The 22,211-nt window shown below is 58.8% G+C and overlaps 2 protein-coding genes across 5 annotated transcripts in view; both read left to right on the forward strand.

The window, feature by feature from the left end:
• The window catches only part of CTNNBIP1 (catenin beta interacting protein 1), a 104,796-nt gene extending 93,450 nt beyond the window's left edge, over positions 1–11,346 (forward strand). Inside the window, exon 6 of the transcript XR_007924116.2 lies at positions 11,224–11,346. The gene's annotated coding sequence lies outside the window, so the exon portion shown is untranslated. The remainder of the gene's footprint in view (positions 1–11,223) is intronic.
• CLSTN1 (calsyntenin 1) overlaps positions 1–22,211 on the forward strand; it is a 64,881-nt gene that overhangs the window by 21,979 nt on the left and 20,691 nt on the right. For all 4 annotated transcript variants that reach the window (XM_051858098.2, XM_051858100.2, XM_051858099.2 and 1 more), the window contains exon 2: positions 11,224–11,346. In XM_051858098.2, the coding sequence (XP_051714058.1) occupies positions 11,224–11,346 (123 nt within the window). The remainder of the gene's footprint in view (positions 1–11,223; positions 11,347–22,211) is intronic.

Here is a 22,211-nt window from a genome sequence, read left to right on the forward strand (position 1 = left end):
AGCGTTGGCCATTGCAGCCATTTGAGGAGTGAACCAGGGGATGGAAGATTCTCTCTCTCCCTCTCTCTCTCCCTCTCTGTTACTCTGCCTTTCAAATAAATAAATCATCCTTTTTTAAAAAAGTAAAGGGTAGGTTTGTCTTGCTGCAGTTCTTCGAAATCTGTGCCATTTTTTCATGATGCGCATTTTCCATGAACTTTCTGAAAACCTTGTGTGCATCAGCAGCTGCTGCCTGAGGTGCAGAGCTCCAGAGAATTCCCAGGAGCCCCGAACCTGACCCCGACGCCCGCCTCAGCCGGTGACGCCCGCCTCAGCCAGCGCCTTTCGCAGGCGTCTGTCTTCGTGCCTCACTCTCGGGTGTTCTGGGATTGGGCCCTGCACCTGCTGTTTCCGGAGAGGCTGCCGCACAGGATGTGGCACCTAAGCCAGGGCTGGAGTCCAGGTCCCGGTCAGTGGCCAGGATGGCTGCTGGTGTGAATCACTGAGGCCCCGGGCAGCCTGTGACCCCAGGAGCACCGCCCCCTTGCCACATGTCCCCGGCACGCCTCGCCTGTCACGGGTGGGGCTTCTGGCAGAGTCCGGCGTGAGTGGCTGCCACGAGCGTCTGTGACATTGAAAGGGGCTGCGGGGCTGGCGTTGGGATGCAGCGGGTTAAACTCCATCTGCAGCGCCCACGTCCCATGTGAGCGCTGGTTCGCGTCCTGGCTGCTCCACTTCTGATCCAGCTCCCTGCTAATGTGCCAGGGAAAGAAGCGGAAGATGGCCCAAGTATAATAAAATCTTCCAGAAAAAGAGGCTGCCATGGACGCGTGGGGGAGTTGCTGGTGAAGCTCAGGAGTGGGCGTGGGCATCAGTGCATCGCTGTTTCGGCGGGTGCCTGGCGCAGGAGTTTTCTGAGGGTCAGTCTATATTCAGTAAAGAAGTGTTGGATCTGAGGGGTGATTGACTTCCACACTAAACACCCCTGGGATGTTTATATGTGCTTACGAGAAATTTTCTGCGTATGATGTTAAGGTAATTGGAAACTTAAGTGTAATCTTGGGACAAGCTGAGTGATATATATATATATATTTTTTTTTTTTTTTTAATTTCTTGGTAACTTCTTTGAAATAGATTTCCTGACTACGACAGCCGGGGGACAGACTCTCCCTGAGGTGCTGCTCCCGCGTGGCTTCCCGGACCCCTGCCCACAGAGACGCCGCCTCCTTCCCTGCAGTTCTTCCTCGCGCTCTCCCCAGGTAGCACGAGAGGAAGCGAGGCCTCGGAAGCGCAGGCAGCTCCCCCCGTGCTGTGTGCGGGGCTGGGTGCTGGAGCAGCACGCGAGTCTCTGAGCACCACGTGGGGGCTTCCACCTGCACCCTCCTGCCCGGGGCTCTGCTTTTGCGCTTCCTACATATTTTTTCTACATATTTTTTTTGGAGGGGGGAGAGAGTTCCTGGCTTTCGTTGGAGTCTCAGAAGAACCCTTGATCTAGGAAGGTCACGACCTTGGCTTTGGAAGGTCCTGTCTGTTTAATTACAGACCTGTGTCTCTCAGGGCTGGGGCTGCTATATTTAAGCCAGAGTTACCAACATTCCACTTGGCTTTTTTTATCCTAATTTTTGAAAGCACGTCATCACACCCTGATATTTCAAAAATAGCCCTGTGACTCTGCCGCCTCTGCCTAATCCTGCAGCTAAGTCCTTCAGCTCGGTCCCAGTGGGGGTGGAGAAGCCACGCACAGAGCACCTGACGAGGGCCCTGGGCTCGCCACACACGTGTTACCATCGATGCTAAAAATACAAAATCGGATGTATTCAAACCAGTAGAATTTTTGGAGCAAGAGCGAAGTGAGTTGAAATATATTGACAAGAATTTACTGAGAGAGAGACATCAAGGTCCTGTCTGCTGGTTCACTTCTCAGCTGCCTGCAGCAGCCAGGGCTGGGCCGGGGTGAAGCCAAGATCCGGGAAGTCCATCCTGCACTGACAGAAATGTCCACTTTGCAAATAGAAATGGCAATAAAGTCGTTTCAAGGAAGCTCTCAAGGGAACGCGAGCAAATCGGAGGCAGCGCTGTGTTGTGCTGTGCCTGTGCCGTGATCGAGGGGATTTACCCATGTACCCTGGCTGGTGGGACATTCGGAACTCAGTAACCCCCCTCGTCAGCTGGCTAAGAGTCGCCGGGGCCAGGAGTTGTGGCACAGCAATTAAGATGCTGCGTGGGGCGCCCATTTCCCATTATCTTGAGTCCTGGGTTCGAGGTCCCCCCCCCTCCCCCCCGCTTTCAATCCAGCTTCCTGCTACCGCACATCCTGGGAGGTAGCGAGTGGTGGCTCAAGTACTGGGACTCCTGTCACTTAGAAGACCTGGGCGGAGCTCCTGTCACTTAGAAGACCTGGGCGGAGCTCCCGGCTCCCGGCTTCAGCCTCGCCCAGCCCTGACTGGTGCAGGCATTTGGGGAGTGAACCAGCAAATGGAAGATCTCGCTCTGTCTCTCTGCCTGCCTTTCAAATAAATAAAGAGAATAATTACGCCTTGATCACATTTGTTAATGCAGAAATAGCATTTGATAAAGTTCTGTTCATTTATCCGTGATGAAAACTCAGCAAGATGGGAGTAGACAGGAACTACCTCAACTTTTAACACCTATAAAAATCCTGCTTAGACAAGAAATGCACCTGATAAACAGTGATGGGAAAAGAATTGGCGACGTCACGGGTAAAGCACTCTCAGCGGTTTGGTCTTTCTAATTCATAGCAGTGGAAATGACAAAGGGGCCGGCGCTGCGGCTCAACAGGCTAATCCTCCTCCTGCGGCGCCGGCACACCGGGTTCTAGTCCTGGTCGGGGTGCCAGATTCTGTCCCGGTTGCCCCTCTTCCAGGCCAGCTCTCTGCTGTGGCCCAGGAGTGCCGTGGAGGATGGCCCAAGTGCTTGGGCCCTGCACCCCATGGGAGACCAGGAGAAGCACCTGGCTTCTGCCTTTGGATCAGCGCGGTGCGCCGACCGCAGCGTGCCGGCTGCGGCGGCCATTGGAGGGTGAACCAACGGCAAAGGAGGACCTTTCTCTCTGTCTCTCTCTCTCACTGTCCACTCTGCCTGTCAAAAAAAAAAAAAAAAGAAAAAAAGAAATGACAAAGAAATGACACAGCCTTAGCTGTATAGAAATATGTCTAATGTCTGTATAGAAATATGATAGATATATGATATCTAATATATTAGATATCAAATCATATTTCAAATATATAGATATGATATAATGTCTGTATAGAAATAGATAGACATACAGAAATATGTCTATCTAAGACTTAAGTCATTAGATATACTGAAACAGTTAAGTGTGACTAGATTTTTGATGTTAAATAACAAGTGTGATTTTTTTAAAAAAATTTTATGTATTTATTTGAAAGAGTTACAGAGAGGAGAGAGAGAGAGCTCTTCCATCCGCTGGTTCATTCCCAGATGGCCACAGTGGCCGGGGCTGGGCCCGGCAGGGTCAGAAGCCAGGAGCTCCATCCGGGTCTCCCATGTGGGTGCAGAGGTCCAAGCACTTTCCCACGTGATCAGCAAGGAGCTAGATCAGAAGTGGAGCAGCTGGGACTCGAACCGGTGCCCATACTGGATGCCAGCGCTGCAGATGGCGGCTTAACCCTCTGTGCCACAGCACCGGCCCCAGCCTTGTGAACTTAGGGGATGATAAACTATGGTGGGTTGGAGAAGAGTTACCGTATCTTAGAGCTGGGCGGTGCTGTGGGTTGAAGCGTGAGGAGTGGGATTTGCTCTAGGGCAGCTGCTGGTGGTGGTGGGGAGGGGAGTGTCTGCGGCGTGGCTGAGCACTGGGTTCCGTGGGGGTCCTGAGTCTGCTCTACCTGCGTCTGGGGACCTCCCTGCCCCTGATCGCCCCCAGAGGCCAGCGCAGGGATTGGGCGTTGTCCCCTGGCTCCCTGGGTCTTGTCGTCCTTGCTGGGCTTTGGTCCCATCCTGTGCCCAGGAATCCTGACCCCACGCTGCAGTCGGGACCCAGCCCTCGCCTCTCCTGGCCCCAAAGCCTGTCTTGTCCTGTCCCATCTGTCCTTGCAGCCCAGGGCCGAAGCCGAGGGTCTCCCCTCTCAGGCGGGACCGGCGCGCTTCCTGGCTTCCTCCCTGCTACACCCGCCTTGGCAGCTAGCGTGGGGTTTGTGCCAGGGAGACCCCCGGGTGCCTCTTGATCCTGCTCTTGCCCCTCCCCCTGTCCCATCGCATGACACATACCCCCCCCGCCCCCGTCGTGTCCCCGCCAGGAACTGCGGCGGCTCCCCAGGCTCTGAGCCGAGCGGCGTCGCCAGGCCCGGATCTGCAGGGCACCATCCACTCACCTTTCCGAAGGTGACCACGCTGAACACGCAACTCACAGGGTTTCACGGGACACGCGAGGGGGTCCCTTGTCGTTGAAAACATTGCTGTTAGCTGCGCGTGGGTTCAGTGTTCTTGTTTAAAGATCGACTTTCCCTGACCTGATGCTCGGGAATTAGAAAGCTGTTTGCAGATGTATGAGAGGTTTGCCTTGGCCAGGGGGTTCCAAGCCAGTAGCTCTCGGGGCGGGGCTCCAGCAGGGTTGGGGATGACCTGGTGGCGCCTGTGCTGGCGCTCAGAGGCCAGGGATGTGTGGCACCCATGCCCAACCCACCCTGGGCGCACAGGGCCCGCAGAGCCCTTGTCGCCTTCCGTGAACAGAGTTCATGGAAGATGCGATTATGAAAAAAGTAGCCCTGGATTTCAAGTTGTTTGCACTAAAGAAACGTTTAACTCCATTGTCCCACAAGCTCTAATAAAAGGTTTTTTTTTTTTTTAAGTTTTTATTTATTTGAAAGGCAAAGCAGCAGAGAGAAAGATGGGGAGGGAGGATCCCTTCCTTGTGCCGGTTCCCCCCCAGATGCCTGCATCGGCCGGGGCTGGGCCAGGCCAAAGCCGGGAGCCACAGGGGTGCAGGGGCGCCTGTACATGGGCCGTCCTCTGCTGCCCCCCCCCAGGGGCGCCCGTACATGGGCCGTCCTCTGCTACCCCCGTACATGGGCTGTCCTCTGCTGCCCCCGCCCAGGGGCGCCCGTACGTGGGCCGTCCTCTGCTGCCCCCCCAAGGGGTGCCCGTACATGGGCCGTCCTCTGCTGCCCCCGTACATGGGCCGTCCTCTGCTGCCCCCCACGCCCGTACATGGGCCGTCCTCTGCTGCCCCCGTACATGGGCTGTCCTCTGCTGCCCCCCACGCCCGTACATGGGCCGTCCTCTGCTGCCCCCCCAAGGGGTGCCCATACATGGGCCGTCCTCTGCTGCCCCCCACGCCCGTACATGGACTGTCCTCTGCTGCTCCCCACGGCGCCTGCTTGCAGGAAGCTGGTCTGGTGGTGGAGGCAGGACTCGAAACCGGGCACGTGATGAGTTGTGGGCATCCCAGGTGGTGGCTCCGCCTGCCGCACACAATGCCTGCCCCTGGGAAAGCTCTCGTTGACAGAACTCCCCCCTGCTGGTTCACTGCCCAGATGCCCTCAATGGCCGGGTTGGGCTGAGCCCGGCCAGGCGTGCGTGTGCATGTGTGCGTGTGTGTGGTGGGTAGGTTTTTCAAACACTTTAAAATGGTCTATTTGGGATTGTGATGAATGAGCCCTTAAACCAGAGTTTGGAGATTCTTTGGAAGTTTTCTGTTTTAGAAACAAATCTTAAAGCCCAGTTTACAAAGCAAGAGGAAACTAGAGCTAGTAAGGGAACCCGGTGCTCGGTGTGAGTAGGAGAGTCGCTCGGGGGCGTGTCCTGTTGTGGGGGCGTGTCCTGCTACGGGGGGCGTGTCCTGTCCTGGGGGCGTGTCCTGGCTGCTGCTCTGGTGGATACAATGTTTCCTCTTTGCTATACACAAGTGCCGGGCTTTGCTGGTTTTGTTTTGCACCCACAGGATAGCTGGGGGAGAGGATTCTTTGCTTCTGCTAAGAAAGGATAAGCCAGGCCTCTAGATGGTCCGGTCTGTGGGGCCTCAGGTGGGGGCTGTGGGGCCTCAGGCTGGCGTTTGGGACAGTGCTGCCTGGTGGGGGGGAGTGTGGAGCGCTGGTCTTTCTGCCCTCACCTCCCCGCTTTTGTTTTAGATGTTTACTTATTTATTTTGAAAGTCAGGGTTGCAGAGACTGAGAGACAGATCTTCTGTCCACTGCTTCACTCCCCAGATGGCAACAGCCAGCGCTAGGCCAGACTGGAGCCAGGAGCTTCTTCCAGATCTGCGACGTGGGTGCAGGGGCCCAGGCAGGCACTCGGGCCATTCTCTGCTGCTCTCCCAGGCCATAGCAGGGAGCTGGATCAGAAGTGGAGCAGCCAGGACGCGAACGGGCGCCCATATGGGATGCGGGCATCACAGGGGGTGGCTTTACCCACTACACCAGGGCGTCGGCCCCTCCCCGCCCCTTCTGAAGCAGCTCTGATGAATTTACCAAGAAACTGGTGTCGCGTGGCAGTGCTGTGGGCGTCCAGTGGGCCCTTCCCCGGGGCCTGTGTCTGCTGACTGCTGCCATTCCTGACCTGGACACCAGGGCAGGGTGGGACTGCGGCATCCACTTCTCAGGGCAGAAGCCATGCCGTCACCTCACTCCTCCGATCCCCAGGTCCCTGCGTTTCCCACCGTGCAGCCTGGAGAGCACCGGGCTGGCTGCAGCCCTGCACCTGCGGGGCACACCTTGTCCTGGCCGAGGCTTTCCTGCCCTGGTGCCTCCCACCCAAAGCCCCGTGGGCACGCCGGAGGAGCAGGCCTCTGTCCTGCTGGTCCCTTGGTGACCTGTGCTTACCGAGTCGCCTCTCTCACACTCCCCCTGCACCCTCCATGCTTTATCCCAGCCACTTCATAGTGGAGCACGTGTGTTGTCTGGGATGCCTGGGGGTGTTGGTGCGCGTGTGTTGTTTGGGGGGTGTTGGTGCGTGTGTGTTGTCTGGGGTGCCTGGGGGGTGTTGGTGCGTGTGTGTTGTCTGGGGTGCCTGGGGGGTGTTGGTGCGCGTGTGTTGTCTGGGGTGCCTGGGGGGTGTTGGTGCGCGTGTGTTGTCTGGGGTGTCTGGGGGGTGTTGGTGCGCGTGTGTTGTCTGGGGGGTGTTGGTGCGTGTGTGTTGTCTGGGGGGTGTTGGTGCGTGTGTTGTCTGGGGTGCCTGGGGGGGTGTTGGTGCGCGTGTGTTGTCTGGGGGGTGTTGGTGCGTGTGTGTTGTCTGGGGGGTGTTGGTGTGCGTGTGTTGTCTGGGGGGTGTTGGTGCGCGTGTGTTGTGGAAGGCTCTGGAACAGGCACAGTGCCGGTGCTGAGAGAGGCAGAAGGGACCCTGCTCTGTGCCGGTTTGAAGGACCAGGGATGGAGTGACTCAGACTCGGGCTCAGACTGTTTTGGTTTTGGAGCTGTGTGCGCCTGTTCCGGAGGTTCGCTGAGGAAAGAAAGAATAAGCTGGGGCCGGCGCTGTGCTGTAGCGGGCTGGGCCACCTGCGGTGCCGGCGTGCCCTGTGAGCCCCAGCTGCTCCGCTCCCAATCCAGCTCCCTGCTAGTGTGCCTGGGGAAGCAGTGGAAGATGGTCTGAGCCCCTGGGCCCCTGCACCCACGTGGGAGACCTCAGCTCCTGGCTCCTGGCTTTGGCCCAGCCCCAACCTTTGCGGCCTTTGGGGAGTGAATCAGTGGATGGAAGACCTCTCTCTCCATCTCTCTCTCTCCATCTCTCTAACTCTGCTTTTCAAGTAAATGACATAAATCTTTAAGTTGGAGATTTAAAAGATAATAGATTATGGCTGGCATTGTACTGCAGCAGGTTAAGCCACTGAATATCATCTTTAACATAGTGCCTACTGGCATTCCTTTAGTAAAGTAGCAGAATTCTTTTTTTTTTTTTAAAGTAGCAGAATTCTTAAAATATTTATTTATTTATTTGATAGAACCCTCAACTGCTGGTTCACTCCCCAAGTGTGTGCAGCAGTTGGCTGGGCCAGGCTGAAGCCGGGAGCCAGGAACCCAGTCTGGGTCACCTGCTGCTTCCTCGGATCTGCGTTAGCAGGAAGGTGGGGTCGGGAGTGGAGTCGGAACTTGGACCCAGGATGCCGACATCCCACACTGCGGCTCAGCCACTGTGCAGAGCCCATGCCCTCTAGTGGAACTTAGAAAAATCAAAGCCTGGTGCTTGCAGCATGCACGCCGCGGCACCTGTCGCCACCTGGTGGCAGTACTCCCCAATTGCAGACCCTGTTAAAAGTTGGCCCTAGCGTGGTCTGGGATTCCTAGGGGCGGTGCAGTTACTCAAGGGCTGACTCACCCAGGTGTTGGGAGGATGAGGCTCTCATCTGCTCCTGTTGGAGAGTGAATTGGAAGAGAACGGTTGGTGGCCTCGTGTTGCCGACAGAGCCCCTGTGTCACGGGTTAGCACACAGGGTCGGGGCCAGAGGCAGAGCGCAACCAGCCCCTCAGTCCGCCCCGGGCTGTGCTTGGGAGGTGGCCCGTTTGTGCTACAGGTAACCCCGGTGTTGACTTGTCCATGATTTCAAAGCCTGCTTCAACTCCTGGTGATTAAAGTCTGCTACAGCCACAGAAGGCTGGTTACGTGCCCCAGCCGTGCCCTGCGCTCACTCCCTTAAATTCCTGCCATCCCATTAAAACGGAGGTTGGTTCTTAATGATCCGGGAAGTGACAGGTGAATGGGGCGGGCAACCCCGGTGAGATGTGCGCCTGTGGTCTCTCCTCTGTGGGATGGTCACAGAGACATCAGTCGCTTGGTTCTATAAATCTCTCATAATGCAAATCGAATGTGATGAAATATTAAAAATACCATTCATTAAAAATGGAAAAGTTCAGCCTTTGGAACTGCCGGCTTTGTTAGAGGAGCAGTTTAGAGGTTGTGATGATAACAGGATTCTGGGGGAATGGAAGATAGCCATGGAGTTGTTCCCCTCGGCCGCTCGCCGGCTTCCCGCGGCGGCTGCGCCCCGGCCTCCCTGCCCTGGGTGCTCACTGGAGGCCACGCTGCCTCTAGGTCCAGTCCCACAGACTCCAGGTGGTCTTTAGTGCTTATGGTACGGCACGTTTTATTAACCGCACCTTAAACCGTGGCGACAGGTCGGGCTAAGTGTCGCCGCCCCGGCAGTGGCCTGGCTGGAGTCCTTTCCCAGCTGGGTTGCGGCAGGGCCCAGCCCTGTGGCATGGTTGGGGTGCAGCGGCGTCTGGGAGGCTGGGTCCTGCAGGGGACATGTCTGACCTGGCCGCAGAGTGGAGTCACCGGTGTGTCCTGTGTGGTCCTGAGGCCACCAGGCGCCTCCCCCAGGGCACCCGTGCTGCGGCCGCGTTCTTTTCCTTGCCAGACCTCTCGTCCAGGGTGGCCGTGGGCCTGAAGGTGACTTCAGAGGCCGCCAGGATTTCTGGATTTTGTGGTCTATCCGGTGTCGCATCAGCCGCTCCGTGACGGCCCCTGCTGGCCCTTGGCCTCTGGGTCTCGGGGCCACCTTGCTCGGGCCGTCCGCCTGCTGGAGGGTCGCAGAGCGTGCACCCCTTCCCCAGCCCCAAGGCTGTCTTCTCTGTGGGAGAATTTACAAACCGGGCCCCGTGCATCCTCTCATGCCCACTCATGCGCCAGGCGGTGCCCAGCACGGGGAGCTTGAAGGCCACGCCTCACGGAGTCCGGGCTGCTTTGTGGATTTAGCGGGCGGGGAAGAGAAATAACAGCACGGTGTTGTGACGTCTGCGGAGTTGGGAGGGTTCCTCACGGTGTGCGGGCAAGGAAGCTGTTACCAGGCAGGTGGAGTGAGTGGCGGTCCCGATGGGAACTGGAGAGAGACGGCTGCTGTCCACAGGCTGGGCTGGCCCTCCTGGGAGGCGGGGGTCCCCGGTTCAGAGGAGAGAGTTGTGGTGAGGAGAGTGTGACAGGCTCCTTAAAAGCGATTTATTTAGATTTTATTTGAGGGAGAGGGAGAGAATGAGTGTGCTCTTCCATCTGCTGGTTCACTCCCCAGATGTCTGCAAAATCTGGGGCTGGGCCAGGCTGAGGCCAGGACTAATCCAGGTCTTGCAGGGGTGGGTGGCAAAGGCCAAGTACTTGGGCCCTTGCTGCTGCCCCCGCCCAGGGGTGCAGATCCGCACCCTGGGCCAGGACGGGACCCCAGAAGGGGTCATTGTTTCAAACACTTTTGCCTTCAGTCCTGTTTTCTCCAAGAAATCTTATTACTTGTAGCCATAACTTTATTTTCATAAAGATATCTATCTGGCCTCTTCAGTACGTGTCTGTTCCTAGTGCTGGTTTTAAGTGTGGTCAGTCCTGATAAAGAAACGGAGCTGTACAGCCGGCGCCGCGGCTCACTAGGCTAATCCTCCGCCTTGCGGCGCCGGCACACCAGGTTCTAGTTCCGGTCGGGGCGCCGGATTCTGTCCCGGTTGCCCCTCTTCCAGGCCAGCTCTCTGCCGTGGCCAGGGAGTGCAGTGGAGGATGGCCCAAGTGCTTGGGCCCTGCACCCCATGGGAGACCAGGATAAGTACCTGGCTCCTGCCATCGGATCAGTGCGGTGCGCCGGCCACGGCGCGCCGGCCGTGGCGGCCATTGGAGGGTGAACCAACGGCAAAAGGAAGACTTTTCTCTCTGTCTCTCTCTCTCACTGTCCACTCTGCCTGTCAAAAAAAAAAAAAAAAAAAGAAAAGAAAGAAAGAAAGAAATGGAGCTGTGGTGGCTTCCCTGTGGCAGGCTGAACGTGGCATGCACCCGTGTCCCCTGCCAGACTTCCAGAGCAGCCCAAGCCAGCCTGCCTTTTAAAGATTTGTTCATTAGAGAGAGAGAGATTGATTGATTGATTGATCAATCTTCCATCCTCTGGTTCATTCCCCAAATGCCTGTTTAGCCAGGCCAAAGCCAGGAGCCAGGAATGCCATCCGGGTCTCCCATGTGGGTGGCAGGGCCCAAGCTCTTGGACTGCTGTCTTCCAGGTGCGTTAGCAGAAAACTGGTTTGGAAGTGGAGTTAGGATTTGAACCGGGCCCTCCGGTGTGGGGCGTGGGCGCCGCAGCACCTGCCCAGGAGCGCTGGGTTTCGTGTGGTTGCTTCTTGGGCCCTGAGAAGTTTCCCTCTAGAACGGAGTCTTGATACCAAACTTTGCGCCAGAAATCAGTGTTGCCAGGCAGCCTGGGGAGCCTCCCTGTTCCGCCATGGGTGTGGGTCTTCAGAGGCGGTGTGTTTCACAGTAACGACTCTGACCTCGTCTGTTCTTTCTCCCCTTCCTTTTGTGTCAACACAGTTAACAAACACAAGCCGTGGCTGGAGCCCACCTACCATGGCATCGTCACCGAGAATGACAACACAGTGCTGCTGGACCCGCCCCTGATCGCCCTGGACAAGGACGCGCCTCTGCGCTTTGCAGGTACGCCCGCGGCTGGGCCGGCAGGGGGTGTCCCACAGCCCTGCCCGGGGTCTCTGGGCCTGTCTGGAACCGGCTGGAAAGCTGAGGGCTGTTTGGGGCCCCGCGGTTTTCTGTCTTCATTGTGGGCGTAGCTGTTTGTGTACTTTAAAACAAGATGTTTAATTAAACTGCGCCATTATGCTCCTTATCTTGATGTAGCCAAGTAACAGCTGGAGAGTGTGCCAGCAGAGTCCCCGAGGAGGTGTGGCCCCGAGCGTAGCAGGTGTGGGCCCAGGGTTCTGCCGCCCACCTGCCCCAGGTGCTGCTGGCCTTGGAGTCTGCTCGCCCGCCTGGGCTTCCGTTCCCTGAAGAGTGGTCTTTGTAGAGAATACTTCGGCATTAATTTTACTTTCAGTGCATTCTTTTTTTTTAAAAAAAAATTTATTTATTTATTTATTTGAAAGGCAGTGCCACAGAGAGGCAGAGAGAGAGAGAGAGGTCTTCCATCCACTGGGTCACTCCCCAGATGGCCGCAAGCCCGGAGCTGAGCTGATCCGAAGCCAGGAACCAGGCGCTGCTTCTGAGTCTCCCACGCAGGTGCAGGGGCCCAAGCACTGGGGTCATCTGCTGCTTTCCCAGGCCACAGCAGGGAGCTGGATCGGAAGTGGAGCAGCCGGGACTTGAACCGCTGCCCCTGTGGATGCCGGTACCGCAGGCGGCGGCTTTACCTGCTGCACCGGCCCCTCAGTTCGTGTGTGTGTGTGTGTGTGTGTATTTATAAAGTAAGTTATCAGAGCAAGGGCGAGTCCGAGAGCTTGCATCCACTGGTTCACTCCGCAAATGCCCGCAGCAGCAGAGGTTGGGCCAGGGTGAGGCCAGGAGACGGGAGCTCCATCTGGGTCTCCCACAGGGTGGCAGCTGCCCGAGCACGTGGGCCATCGTCTGCTGCCCGCCAGCTGGACAGGAGTGGTGGGCAGCATCTCGGGCGCTCCCGGGCTCGACTCACGGCACCGCACCGCACACCCAGGTCTCGTTGTTGAGCAGCGATCGCCTCTTCCAGTCCAGCTCTCTGCTGTGGCCCGGAAGGGCAGTGGAGGATGGCCCAAGTGCTTGGGCCCTGCACCCACGTGGGAGACCCGGAAGAAACTGCTGGCTCCTGGCTTCAGCTTGACCCAGCACCAGCCGTTGCTGCCATGTGGGGAGTGAATGAACCAGTGAATGGAAGATCTCGCTCTGTGTGTCTCCCCCTTCTCCTCCTCTCTGTAAGTCTGCCTTTCAAATAAATAAGAAATAAATCTTCAAAGACAAATGTGCTCATTTGCACTGCGGCTGGGTGCAGTCCCTGTTGTCTGTGTTTGCGCCCCAGCAGCCCCAAGGGAGCGCGGTGGGGTCCCCGGAGCTGGGCCTGGAGGAAGCGGGGTGGGATGCCCATCCGGCAGTGGGGGGAAAGCGACATCAGTAAACAGCGCCTGGTTTTTCCTCACTGGATTTAGCTTTGTATCATTTATCAGATGTACTGGGAGTGAACTAATGCTTACGTAGTTGGGTGTTTCTGGGGATTCTCGGGCATTTTTATGAATGTACTAGGATTCTCCTTTTTTGACAGGCAGAATTAGACAGTGAGTGAGTGAGTGAGAGAGAGAGACAGAGAGTTATAGACAGTGAGAGAGAGACAGAAAGGTGTTTCTTCCGTTGGTTCACTCCCGCAATGGCTGCCACGGCTGGCGCTGCACCGATCTGAAGCCAGGAGCCAGGTGCTTCCTCCTGGTCTCCCATGTGGGCGCAGGGGCCCAAGGACTTGGGCCATCCTCCACTGCACTCCCGGGGCCACAGCAGAGAGCTGGACTAGAAGAGGAGCAACCGGGACTAGAACCGGGGTGCCGACGCCTCAGGCGGAGGATTTGCCCAGTGAGCCGCGGCGCCGGCCAGGATTCTCCTTTTTAAAACAACACAGAGAAGCGGTTCAGGTGCAGGCCTTTCACAGCTAAGTCAGGGATTTCCTTCTGGAAGTTTGCACGGGTGGTACGGGGAGGGTGCAGTTACTCTTGCATCTTGCTTTGCTTCTTGGTGATAGAGTTCACACACCAGGAAGATCAGCCTCGTAAAGTGTCGCATTCGCTGCGCTCACAGAGCTCAGCAGGTGCCCACCACTGCCTCGAGGCAGCGTCCTGTCCCCTCACCCCCACCCGGGAAGAAGCCCTTGGCCGGCTGGCAGCGCCCCCAGCCCCTGCCGCCTGACGCTTCCTGGACCTGTGCAGCGAGGCCTCACGTGGCCGGGAGCCCTCACCGTAGCATCTCCGTCTGTCCGCCCTCGCCCCATAATGTGCCGTTGTTACTTGGTTTGGGTGATACTTACTTCTTAATTTTTAGCAAATTTATTATTTTTTGATAGATTTTATTTATTTATTTGAGAGGGAGAGTCACAGAGAGGGAGAGACAGAGAGATCTTCCAGCCGCTGGTTCACTCCGCAGATGCCTACGACAGCCGGGCTGGACCAGCTGGAAACTGGGGGCCAGGAACTCCTTCCGGTTCCCCTGCATAGGTGGAGGGGCCCCTTGGCATCACCGTCTGCCTTCCGGGTGTGTCTGCAGGAAGCTGGACTCCGAAGCAGAGCTGGGACTGGAACCTGAGCACTGAGTGGGAGGTGGGCGGCCGGATGCCTGCCCGCGTAGTTAGGTTTCGTGTGAGGTGGTGAGGGCCGTGGCTGATGCAGGGTGCAGCTGTTCTCGGGGCTCTGCGTGGATTGCCCGTCCTGATTGTTCCTGGCGGTCTCACACAGTGGGCTCTCTCACCCGCCCCATCTCCTAGCTGAGGAAGCAGGCTCCGAGCGTGCCGTCAGCTTGCCCCCGTTCTGTCCCCGGGTCCCGGGTCAGCACCTGGCCCGGGCGGACGCTCCATACATGTGTGCAGAGGAGCGAATGAGTTCGCCTAAAACCACGCAGCTCATCGGCGGTGGAGCTGCCTTTGGGCCCAGCGGTGCCACGCCTGCCTGTGCACAGGCGCCCCGGAGCCTGGCCTCGGAGCACCTGGCCAGCCATCGCCCGACAGGTGTCCTGCTGAGCGGTCCCGCTCCGACTGCCTCCTGGGGGTGAAACCAAGGGCGCAAGCATCTCGCTGTTTGACAGGCGTTTTAGGAATTTTAAATGATGCAATTTCTTACTCCCCTTTTTAACCTTAATCTGCTAAAGGCCTCAGTACACGGAGCAAGCAGAGCGGGTGCCCGTTGAAGGCGTGACCCTTGTCTGGGAGCTGCTGGCAGTGAGCGCCTCTGTTCCGCCCGCGTCAGCAGCCAGGCACCTGCCTGCCCGCCCCTCGGGAGTGGCCTTGTCCCCGCCCCCTCCTTCCTGCCTTCCTGTCTTCCCAGGGCAGAGGGGATTTCTCAAGGTTGGTTGAATAACAGCCGTGTAAACAGAATCCAGGAAGAATTTGCGGGTGAGGACGGGAACCTGATTGTCCTGCGTGGTCACTTGGAGCTCACTCAGTAGGCCTTGGGTCCTCGCACCCATGATTGGTGCGCACTGAGGACGGCCGGCGGGGTCAAGGGGGTCCACCCCACACTCCTGGCCTCATTGCCGAGTGCTCTGGGCGGGCGCTGTCTGCCACGCCACGCCTTGTGGAGAACCACAGAAGCCGTCGTAGCTGGTCCCTGTACCCAAAGCTGGGGCTCATGCTCCGAGCGGGAGGACAAAGCCCATGTGGGCAGGGGTGCGCTGGGGCGAGCCAGGGCGCCAGGACTTTTGGTCCAGTGCCATGTGAGAGGGCGAGAAGGCGAGGCAGGGCTTGCGCCCCCACCAGGGATGGTGGCGTCTGCTCGGGCGGCCACGGCGGGACCGGCAGGGCTTTCCGGGCAGGTGACTGGTCAGCCGGGGGGCGCGGCGAGCAGTGGCCGGAGGAGCTCGAGTCCGTGTGGTTCTGGGCTGGGCAGGCGGGTGTTCTCGGGCAGTTGATGTTTCTCCCTTCCTTGCTCCCTGTTTGAAAGGCAGAGTGGCAGAGAGAGGGGCCGCGGGGAGGGTCTTGCATCTGCTAGTTCCCTCCCCAGTTAGATGCAGCAGCTAGGGCTGGGCCAGGGACTGCACCCACGTTTCCCACGTAGGTGCCAGGGGCCCGAGGACTTGGGTCATCTGCTGCTGCTTTCCCAGTCCACTAAGCAGGGAGCTGGATGGAAAGTGGAACAGTCCGGACTCAAGCTGTTGCTTTGATGTGGACGCTGGTGCTGGCCCTGGGCACGCGACTCGATCCCTCGTTCCGTGTGTTGGTGCAGCCCACCGAGCCTGCACCTCCAGTGGGGAGTGGGGAGCGCGTCCCAGCCAGCCGGGCGCCGGAGCCTGCGACCGTCGGTGGTGGAGCCGCCTGGCAGTGCTTCTTGAACGTCCGGATGGCAGGGCCCAGCCCCTCGAGCTGCGACCTCAGGATTTTGGGGGCTGGGGCCTGGGGACCGCGTGTGGAGCCAGCTTCCCAGACAGCTCTGGCCACGCCCCGAGGCTCGCTCACGTGAGAGCCTCACCCTCGGAGTGAGTGCGGGGTTGTGGCTGCTGCCCATTTAGGGTCCCCAGAAGGCTGTACTGGTTGGAGCCCCACGTGAGCTTGTTCCAGAAACTAGCCTGGACCAGTCAGCCAGGAAGTCAAAGGTCTCCCAGACTGAGGGGCAGCCCAGATTCCTGACCGGTGGGCGTGGGCACCAGAGCCCAGGAGAGCCGAGGCAGGTGGGAGAGGGAAGTTAGTGGGTGGCAGGGACATTGCGGTGGGCACCTGCTGCCTGGGCAGTGCCCGTTCCCCGTCTTTATCCCCCCGCACACCGCCCCCCCCCCCACGCATGCCCCACCCTCCTGGAGGTGTGAGTGTAGAGCAGAGCCTCAGAGGCCGGAGGCGGTGGGGGGGCTCCATTCCCTCGCTGCGGTGGGACTGCTCTGTTTCCTGTGTCTCGGCGCAGCCTGGGCTGCTGGCTGCTGGCAGGTCCCTGTCTGTAGCCTGCAGGCAGTTCCGTGAGATCCCAGCCGCGTTCCAGTAAAGTCCCTTTGCCCGAGTCGCCTGGCATGGGCTTCTGTTGCTTGCAACCAGAGCGCCTTACCTGTCAGAGCCGACACAGACGGCTTTGCAAGGAGTGAATGAGGGCAGGGCCCCTGAGGGCTGGGAGAGGCCCTCCTCCTCCCCAGGTGAGAGCACCCTGCTCGGGGTGGGCGAGGGGGACTTGGGCAGAGCAGCAGGGCCGCCTCCACGGGACGGTCCGGGTCGCGGACGTGAGGCCCAGGCCCTCCCTGGCTGTGGATGTGGCGAGGTCGGCTCTGGACTGCTTGGGTTCACCCGTTATTTCTGTATTTACGTCTTGCTTTTTAGGACTTTGTCCGTGAAGTTCCTTTTAGCTGTGTGATTTTCTGTTAGGAGAGGGTGATGGGGGCTGGGTTCTCGGCGGGGGAGGGGAACGCGAGCCCTGGTCCCCAGCGGCCCTCGCTGGGGTGAGAGGCGGAGAGAAGGCGGAGTTCAGCTGGCCGGGGCCAGGGAGGGCGGCTCCTGTGATGCTGTGCTGCGGGTGACTTCCGTGCCGCGGGCAGGAGGGGGAGGGGCTGGCAGACCGGAGCGCTGCTGACACGGGTGGGACTGGCTGGGGAGGACGCAGGGGCTGGGGCGTTCACTGATGGAACACCTGGGGAGTGGCCGGGGGTGGCCGTGGTCGGTCACTGCAGTTCTGTTAAACTCACTCTGCAGCATGCGCGTGAGCAGGAGGTTGACAGGGGCGGAGACCCCGCCCCTCGCTGCGGGCCTTCGTTCTGCACGTGGCCCCGTCAGAGCCCGGGAGGGGGCCAGACCCCCTTGCCCAGCCTTGCTGTCCCGAAGTCCCCGTCTGCGTCTGGAGTCCCTGCTGGGCTGGCTCGTCACCTCTCCTGCATGACGCTGCCTTGTGCACGCACACCTGCCCCTGCCACATCCATCATCATCCTTAAAATCCACGGACCCATGAAGTGGCTGTACCGGTGGCTTCTGCGTGGAGGTTGCGCAGCTGCCACAGGAAGCCCTCGGGGGGCAGAGGACCCAGCTGACGGCGAGCAGCCCAGGGAGGGCCAGGGGGTGAGAGGCACCGCAGCCCGACTCAAGTGCTCGGAATCGGGGGCGTGGAAAAGACACACGTGGTTGCTCTTCTCGTTATAAACCGGTTGGACCCAGTCTTCGGGAGAGCAGCCTGGGGATACATAACGAGTTTCTAAATACTTCATATCCGTGTGTTTGATAATCACACCTTGGAGACCCTGTGCCAAGGCCTCCCCGTGACAGATCGCAGCGCAGGTGCACGCGCAAGGCTGGGTCCTGGTTGCCGCCCCGCTGCACACCTGCCCGCCGGCCTGCCCGCCGCAGCGGCTCCATCCTCCCTGGCAGGCTGGCCTTGCTCACAGAGCCCCGGAGCCCACCCCCTGCGCCCCGCCCCCCGTCCCACCCCAGTGCCGGTCAGAAGCCGCCTGTGTGCTCTGATGGAGTCATTTGAGCACAGAAGTCAGATGGGGCGTCAGAGGGGCCCAGCGCTGTGGTCTAGCGGGTAGAGCCTCCACCTGCAAGTCTGGCATCCCATGTGGGTGCTGGTTCGAGTCCCAGCTCCTGACCCAGCTCCTTGCTGATGGCCTGGGAAAGCAATAGAAGCAAGTCCTTGGGCCCCTGCACCCGCGTGGGAGACCCGGAAAAAGCTCTTGGCTCCTGGCTTCGGATCAGCCCAGCTCTGGCCATTGTGGGCATTTGGGGAGTGAACCGGCAGATGGAAGATCTCTCTCTCTGTCTCTCCACCTCTCCCTCTCTCTGTAATTATGCCTCTCAAGTAAATAAATAAAGCTTTAAAAAATACATAACACATACAAAAGTATTTCTAAAAATTTGAGGAGAATTGAATTAAAAGTGCTTTATTTTTAAAAATTGACCTGAGAGAATGCCCATCTGCTGGTTCACTCCCCAAATGCCCACAATGGCCAGGGGTCAAAGCCAGGAGCTGGGAACTCCACGCAGGTCTCCCTCCCCTGTGGGTGGTAGGGACCCAGTCCCTCAAGGCATCACCACTGCCCCCTTGTGGATGCTGGAGTCAGATGCTTGAACCCAGGTCCTCCAGGGTTAGAAGTGAGCGTCTGCACTGCTGGGTCAGATGCCTACCTCAGGTTAGTTTATTTTCACACACGCACACATGCATGAATTTTTTTTTAAGATTTTATTTATTTATTTGAGCGGTAGAGTCACAGACAGTGAGAGATAGAGACAGAGAGAAAGGTCTTCCCTCCGTTGGTTCACTCCCCAAATGGCCGCTACGGCTGGCGCTGCGCTGATCTGGAGCCAGGAGCCAGGTGCAGGGCCCAAGGACTTGGGCCATCCTCCACTGCCTTCCTGGGCCACAGCAGAGAGCTGGACTGGAAGAGGGGCAACCAGGACTAGAACCCGGTGCCCATATGGGATGCTGGTGCCACAGGCGGAGGATTAACCTGTGCCACAGCGCCAGCCCCATGCATGAATTTCAATTTAAGATTTATTTATTTGAAATGCAGAATGATTGGGGGCAGGTTCACTCCCAAACGTGCTGGGCCGGGCTAAAGCCAGGAGCCTGGAACTCCATCCAGGTTTCCTGTGTGGGTGACAGCACCCAAGTGCTTGGGCCGCCTCTGCTGCTCGGGCGCATTCGCAGGGAGCTGGGTCAGAAGTGGAGAAGCCGGGCTCGAACTGGCACTCATGAGATGCTGGCGTCGCACGTGGCGGCTTAACCTGCTGCACCCCATGCTCGCCCCTTGCCTGACCCTCTTAGACCCTTTTATTTAACTTTTTCTCTTCTCAAAACCCCCCAGTTGTTTCCTTCTCATTTGGAGGAAAATCCTAGGAGGCCGGACACCGGTGACTTGAGGCTGCTTGTCTGTCATTTGACTTTGTCCGCTTTTCCTCCCCTGTGCTCAGCCACCCCAATGGCTCAGGGCTCCCCACTCCTGCCTCAGGGCCTTTGCACCTGCTGCTCCTGCTATTAGGCATTCCCTTCCCAGTGACTCACCTCCTTGGTAGCCTCCGGTCTCCGTTCAGACATTATCTCATCCATGGAGCCTTCCCTGCATACCTGAAGTCTAAAACGGGGAGCCCCAGTGCCCCCCACTCTCCACACTGCCCTCCTGCAGACCCTTGCCCTCCTCCCAGTCAGCTCGTGTCAGACACAGTCTCAGCACGCGGCTGACCCTCGGGGGTCTTTGACCCCTTCCCTGGCCGTTCCCAGCGCCTCAACCCACACTCGCTCCGCAATGGAAGCGGCCGCAGTCCCTGTCAGTGTCAGTGCCTACAGTGTTCTTCTTTCCTTTTTTTGGAGGGGGGCTTTTTTTAAGACTTATTTTATTTACTTGAAAGGCAGAGTTAGAGAGGAAGGGAGCTGGGGGGCGGGGGGAGAGAGAGATCTTCCATCCACTGGTTTATTCCCCAAATGACTGCAACAGCCAGAGCTGCGTCAGGCTGAAGACCGGAGCTCCATCTGGGTCTCCTCCGTGGGGGCAGGGGCCCAAACACTGGGGGCATCTTCTGCTGCTTTCACAGGGGCATCAGCAGGAAGCTGGATCGGAAGTGGAGCAGCTGGGACTCGAACTGGTGCCCATATGGAACGGCGGCACTGCAGGCGGTGGCTTTACCTGTTAAGCTACACACCAGCCCCTCTTCTTCCTGTTTAAAACGATTGACTTATTTATTTCAAAAGCAGTTAGAGAAGCCGGCGCCGTGGCTCAATAGGCTAATCCTCCACCTTGCGGCGCCGGCACACCGGGTTCTAGTCCCGGTCGGGGTGCCGGATTCTGTCCCGGTTGCCCCTCTTCCAGGCCAGCTCTCTGCTATGGCCAGGGAGTGCAGTGGAGGATGGCCCAGGTGCTTGGGCCCTGCACCCCATGGGAGACCAGGAAAAGCACCTGGCTCCTGGCTCCTGCCAGGATCAGCGCGGTGCGCCGGCTGCAGCGGCGGCCATTGGAGGGTGAACCAACGGCAAAGGAAGACCTTTCTCTCTCTGTCTCTCTCTCTCTCACTGTCCACTCTGCCTGTCAAAAAAAAAAAAAAAAAAAAGCAGTTAGAGAGAGACACCTCCATCCTTTGGTTCACTCCCCAAATGACTCCAACAACCAGGGCTGGGCCGAGCTGAAGCCACGAGCCTGGATCTCCATCTGGGTCTCAGAAATGGAGCAGCCAAGGCTCGAACCGGAGCCACATGGGATGCCGGTGTCACAGACAGCAGCTTCGCCCACTGCGCTGCAGCGCCGGCCCATCCGTGTCCGTTCGTTCTTTTTTTTTTTTTTTAAGATTTATTTATTTGAAAGGATTACAGAGAGAGGCAGAGAGAGAGAGAGAGAGAGAGGTTTTACATCTGCTGGTTCGCTCCTCAAATGGCTGCAATGGCTGGAGCCATGCTGACCTGAAGCCAGGAGCTTCTTCTGGGTCTCCCAAGTCCCTCTATGTTCTTGAGAATAGTAACCTCCAGGTTTCCCCTGAGCCGAAGCGTGCACTGCTCCGCCGTGTTTAGGAAGCACGAGCACACACCGAGGTAGGGCAGAAAGCGAGCAGGCCCTCGGGTGGCGCAGCGGCTCCCAGCGGGGACCAGCAGGCCTCCCGCGTCCGGAAAGCAGCTGCGGACTGCGCCTGTGCGGTGAGCCTCTGCCGTGGGCCGCGGGCCCGCTCACGGGCAGTCCAGGCTGCTGCCTGCCGCGAGGGGACGGCGCTGAGCAGAGACCAGTGTCGGGTGCAGCCAGGAACAGGCTCTCTCAGCCCTGAGGGAATAAACATGCATTCACACGTGAGTGTGGGCCGCCCCACGCTGAGAAACGCCCATCACGCGTGGGCCACAGAGCTGCCCGGGGAAAACAAGCCGGCGCCCCAGGTGAGGCCGGGAGACGCCCATCTGAGAGCCGGCGCTGTGGACGGAGAGAAACCGAGAGCCTGCCGGCCGAGGGCGCAGTGCGAAGGGGGCTCTTTCCCGCTCTCACCTCTTCCTGTGAGGGAGGGGGCGGTGGCCCAGTCGGATGTGCAGCCGAGCTGGGGTCTGGGCATGGCCCTGCCCCTGAGGGTCCCGCGGAGCCTGCAGTGATGACAGGAGGCCGGCCCAGCGCTGCGGCGTGGCCAGCGTGAGGAGGTGGACCTGGCGACGGCGGTCAGTTTGAACTGGGATGTCCTCACGTGGCTGCTGCCTACGTACTGAGCAGCGCGGATCTGTGGGGAGGTGGTCTGTGCGACAGGGATTGTGGGCAGGTGACAGCCACAGTTAGGGCATGGTCATGAAATGCACCTGTGCGGGGGGGGGGGGGCGGGGGGCGATCTCCGCCCAGGTAACACAAAACTGCTTTGGGCCTCAGCTCGGTGGATTCTCACCACTGGGTAGCAGTGCTGAGGAAGCAACCACAGCTGCACGCGTGGGCAAGGGTGAGTGCGTCCTAGACACGCGGGCTGTGAGAAAAAGCCGAGGCCACAGATGGCACGGAGCCACCTTCAAAGCCCTAACAGCAGCAGGCAGAGTGGAACGGCACAGCTGAGGGCGGATCCTGAACTCGGCACAGGAACCCAGGCGGTGCTGCCTCTGGGGGCGGAGGAGCCGCCAGGAGTGTCCACTCGCGTGTGGCCGTGGCGCTGGCAGCGTTGCTGTCGGCTGGGAGTTTCCCACGGCAAGAACAGTGACCACGGTAGCTTCGCTCCGGCTCGTGCTGGACCCGGTTCCCGAGCGCCCACGGCGGAGGGTTTGCGGTGTTGCCGTGCTCGGGTACCTTCGATTGGAGAACGCTGCCGTTTATTGCGCTCCAGGACAAGGGGCTGTAACGCTGTGGTCCGAGTTTCCCTCTCCCTCCGTCCAGGGCGGGGTGAATGCCACCAGCAGGCAGCCGAGAGAATGTAGCCTGGAAGTGGAGACCTGGACACCGCAGTG

Source organism: Oryctolagus cuniculus, chromosome 7 (assembly GCF_964237555.1).
Source record: "Oryctolagus cuniculus chromosome 7, mOryCun1.1, whole genome shotgun sequence".
Classification (NCBI taxonomy): domain Eukaryota; kingdom Metazoa; phylum Chordata; class Mammalia; order Lagomorpha; family Leporidae; genus Oryctolagus; species Oryctolagus cuniculus.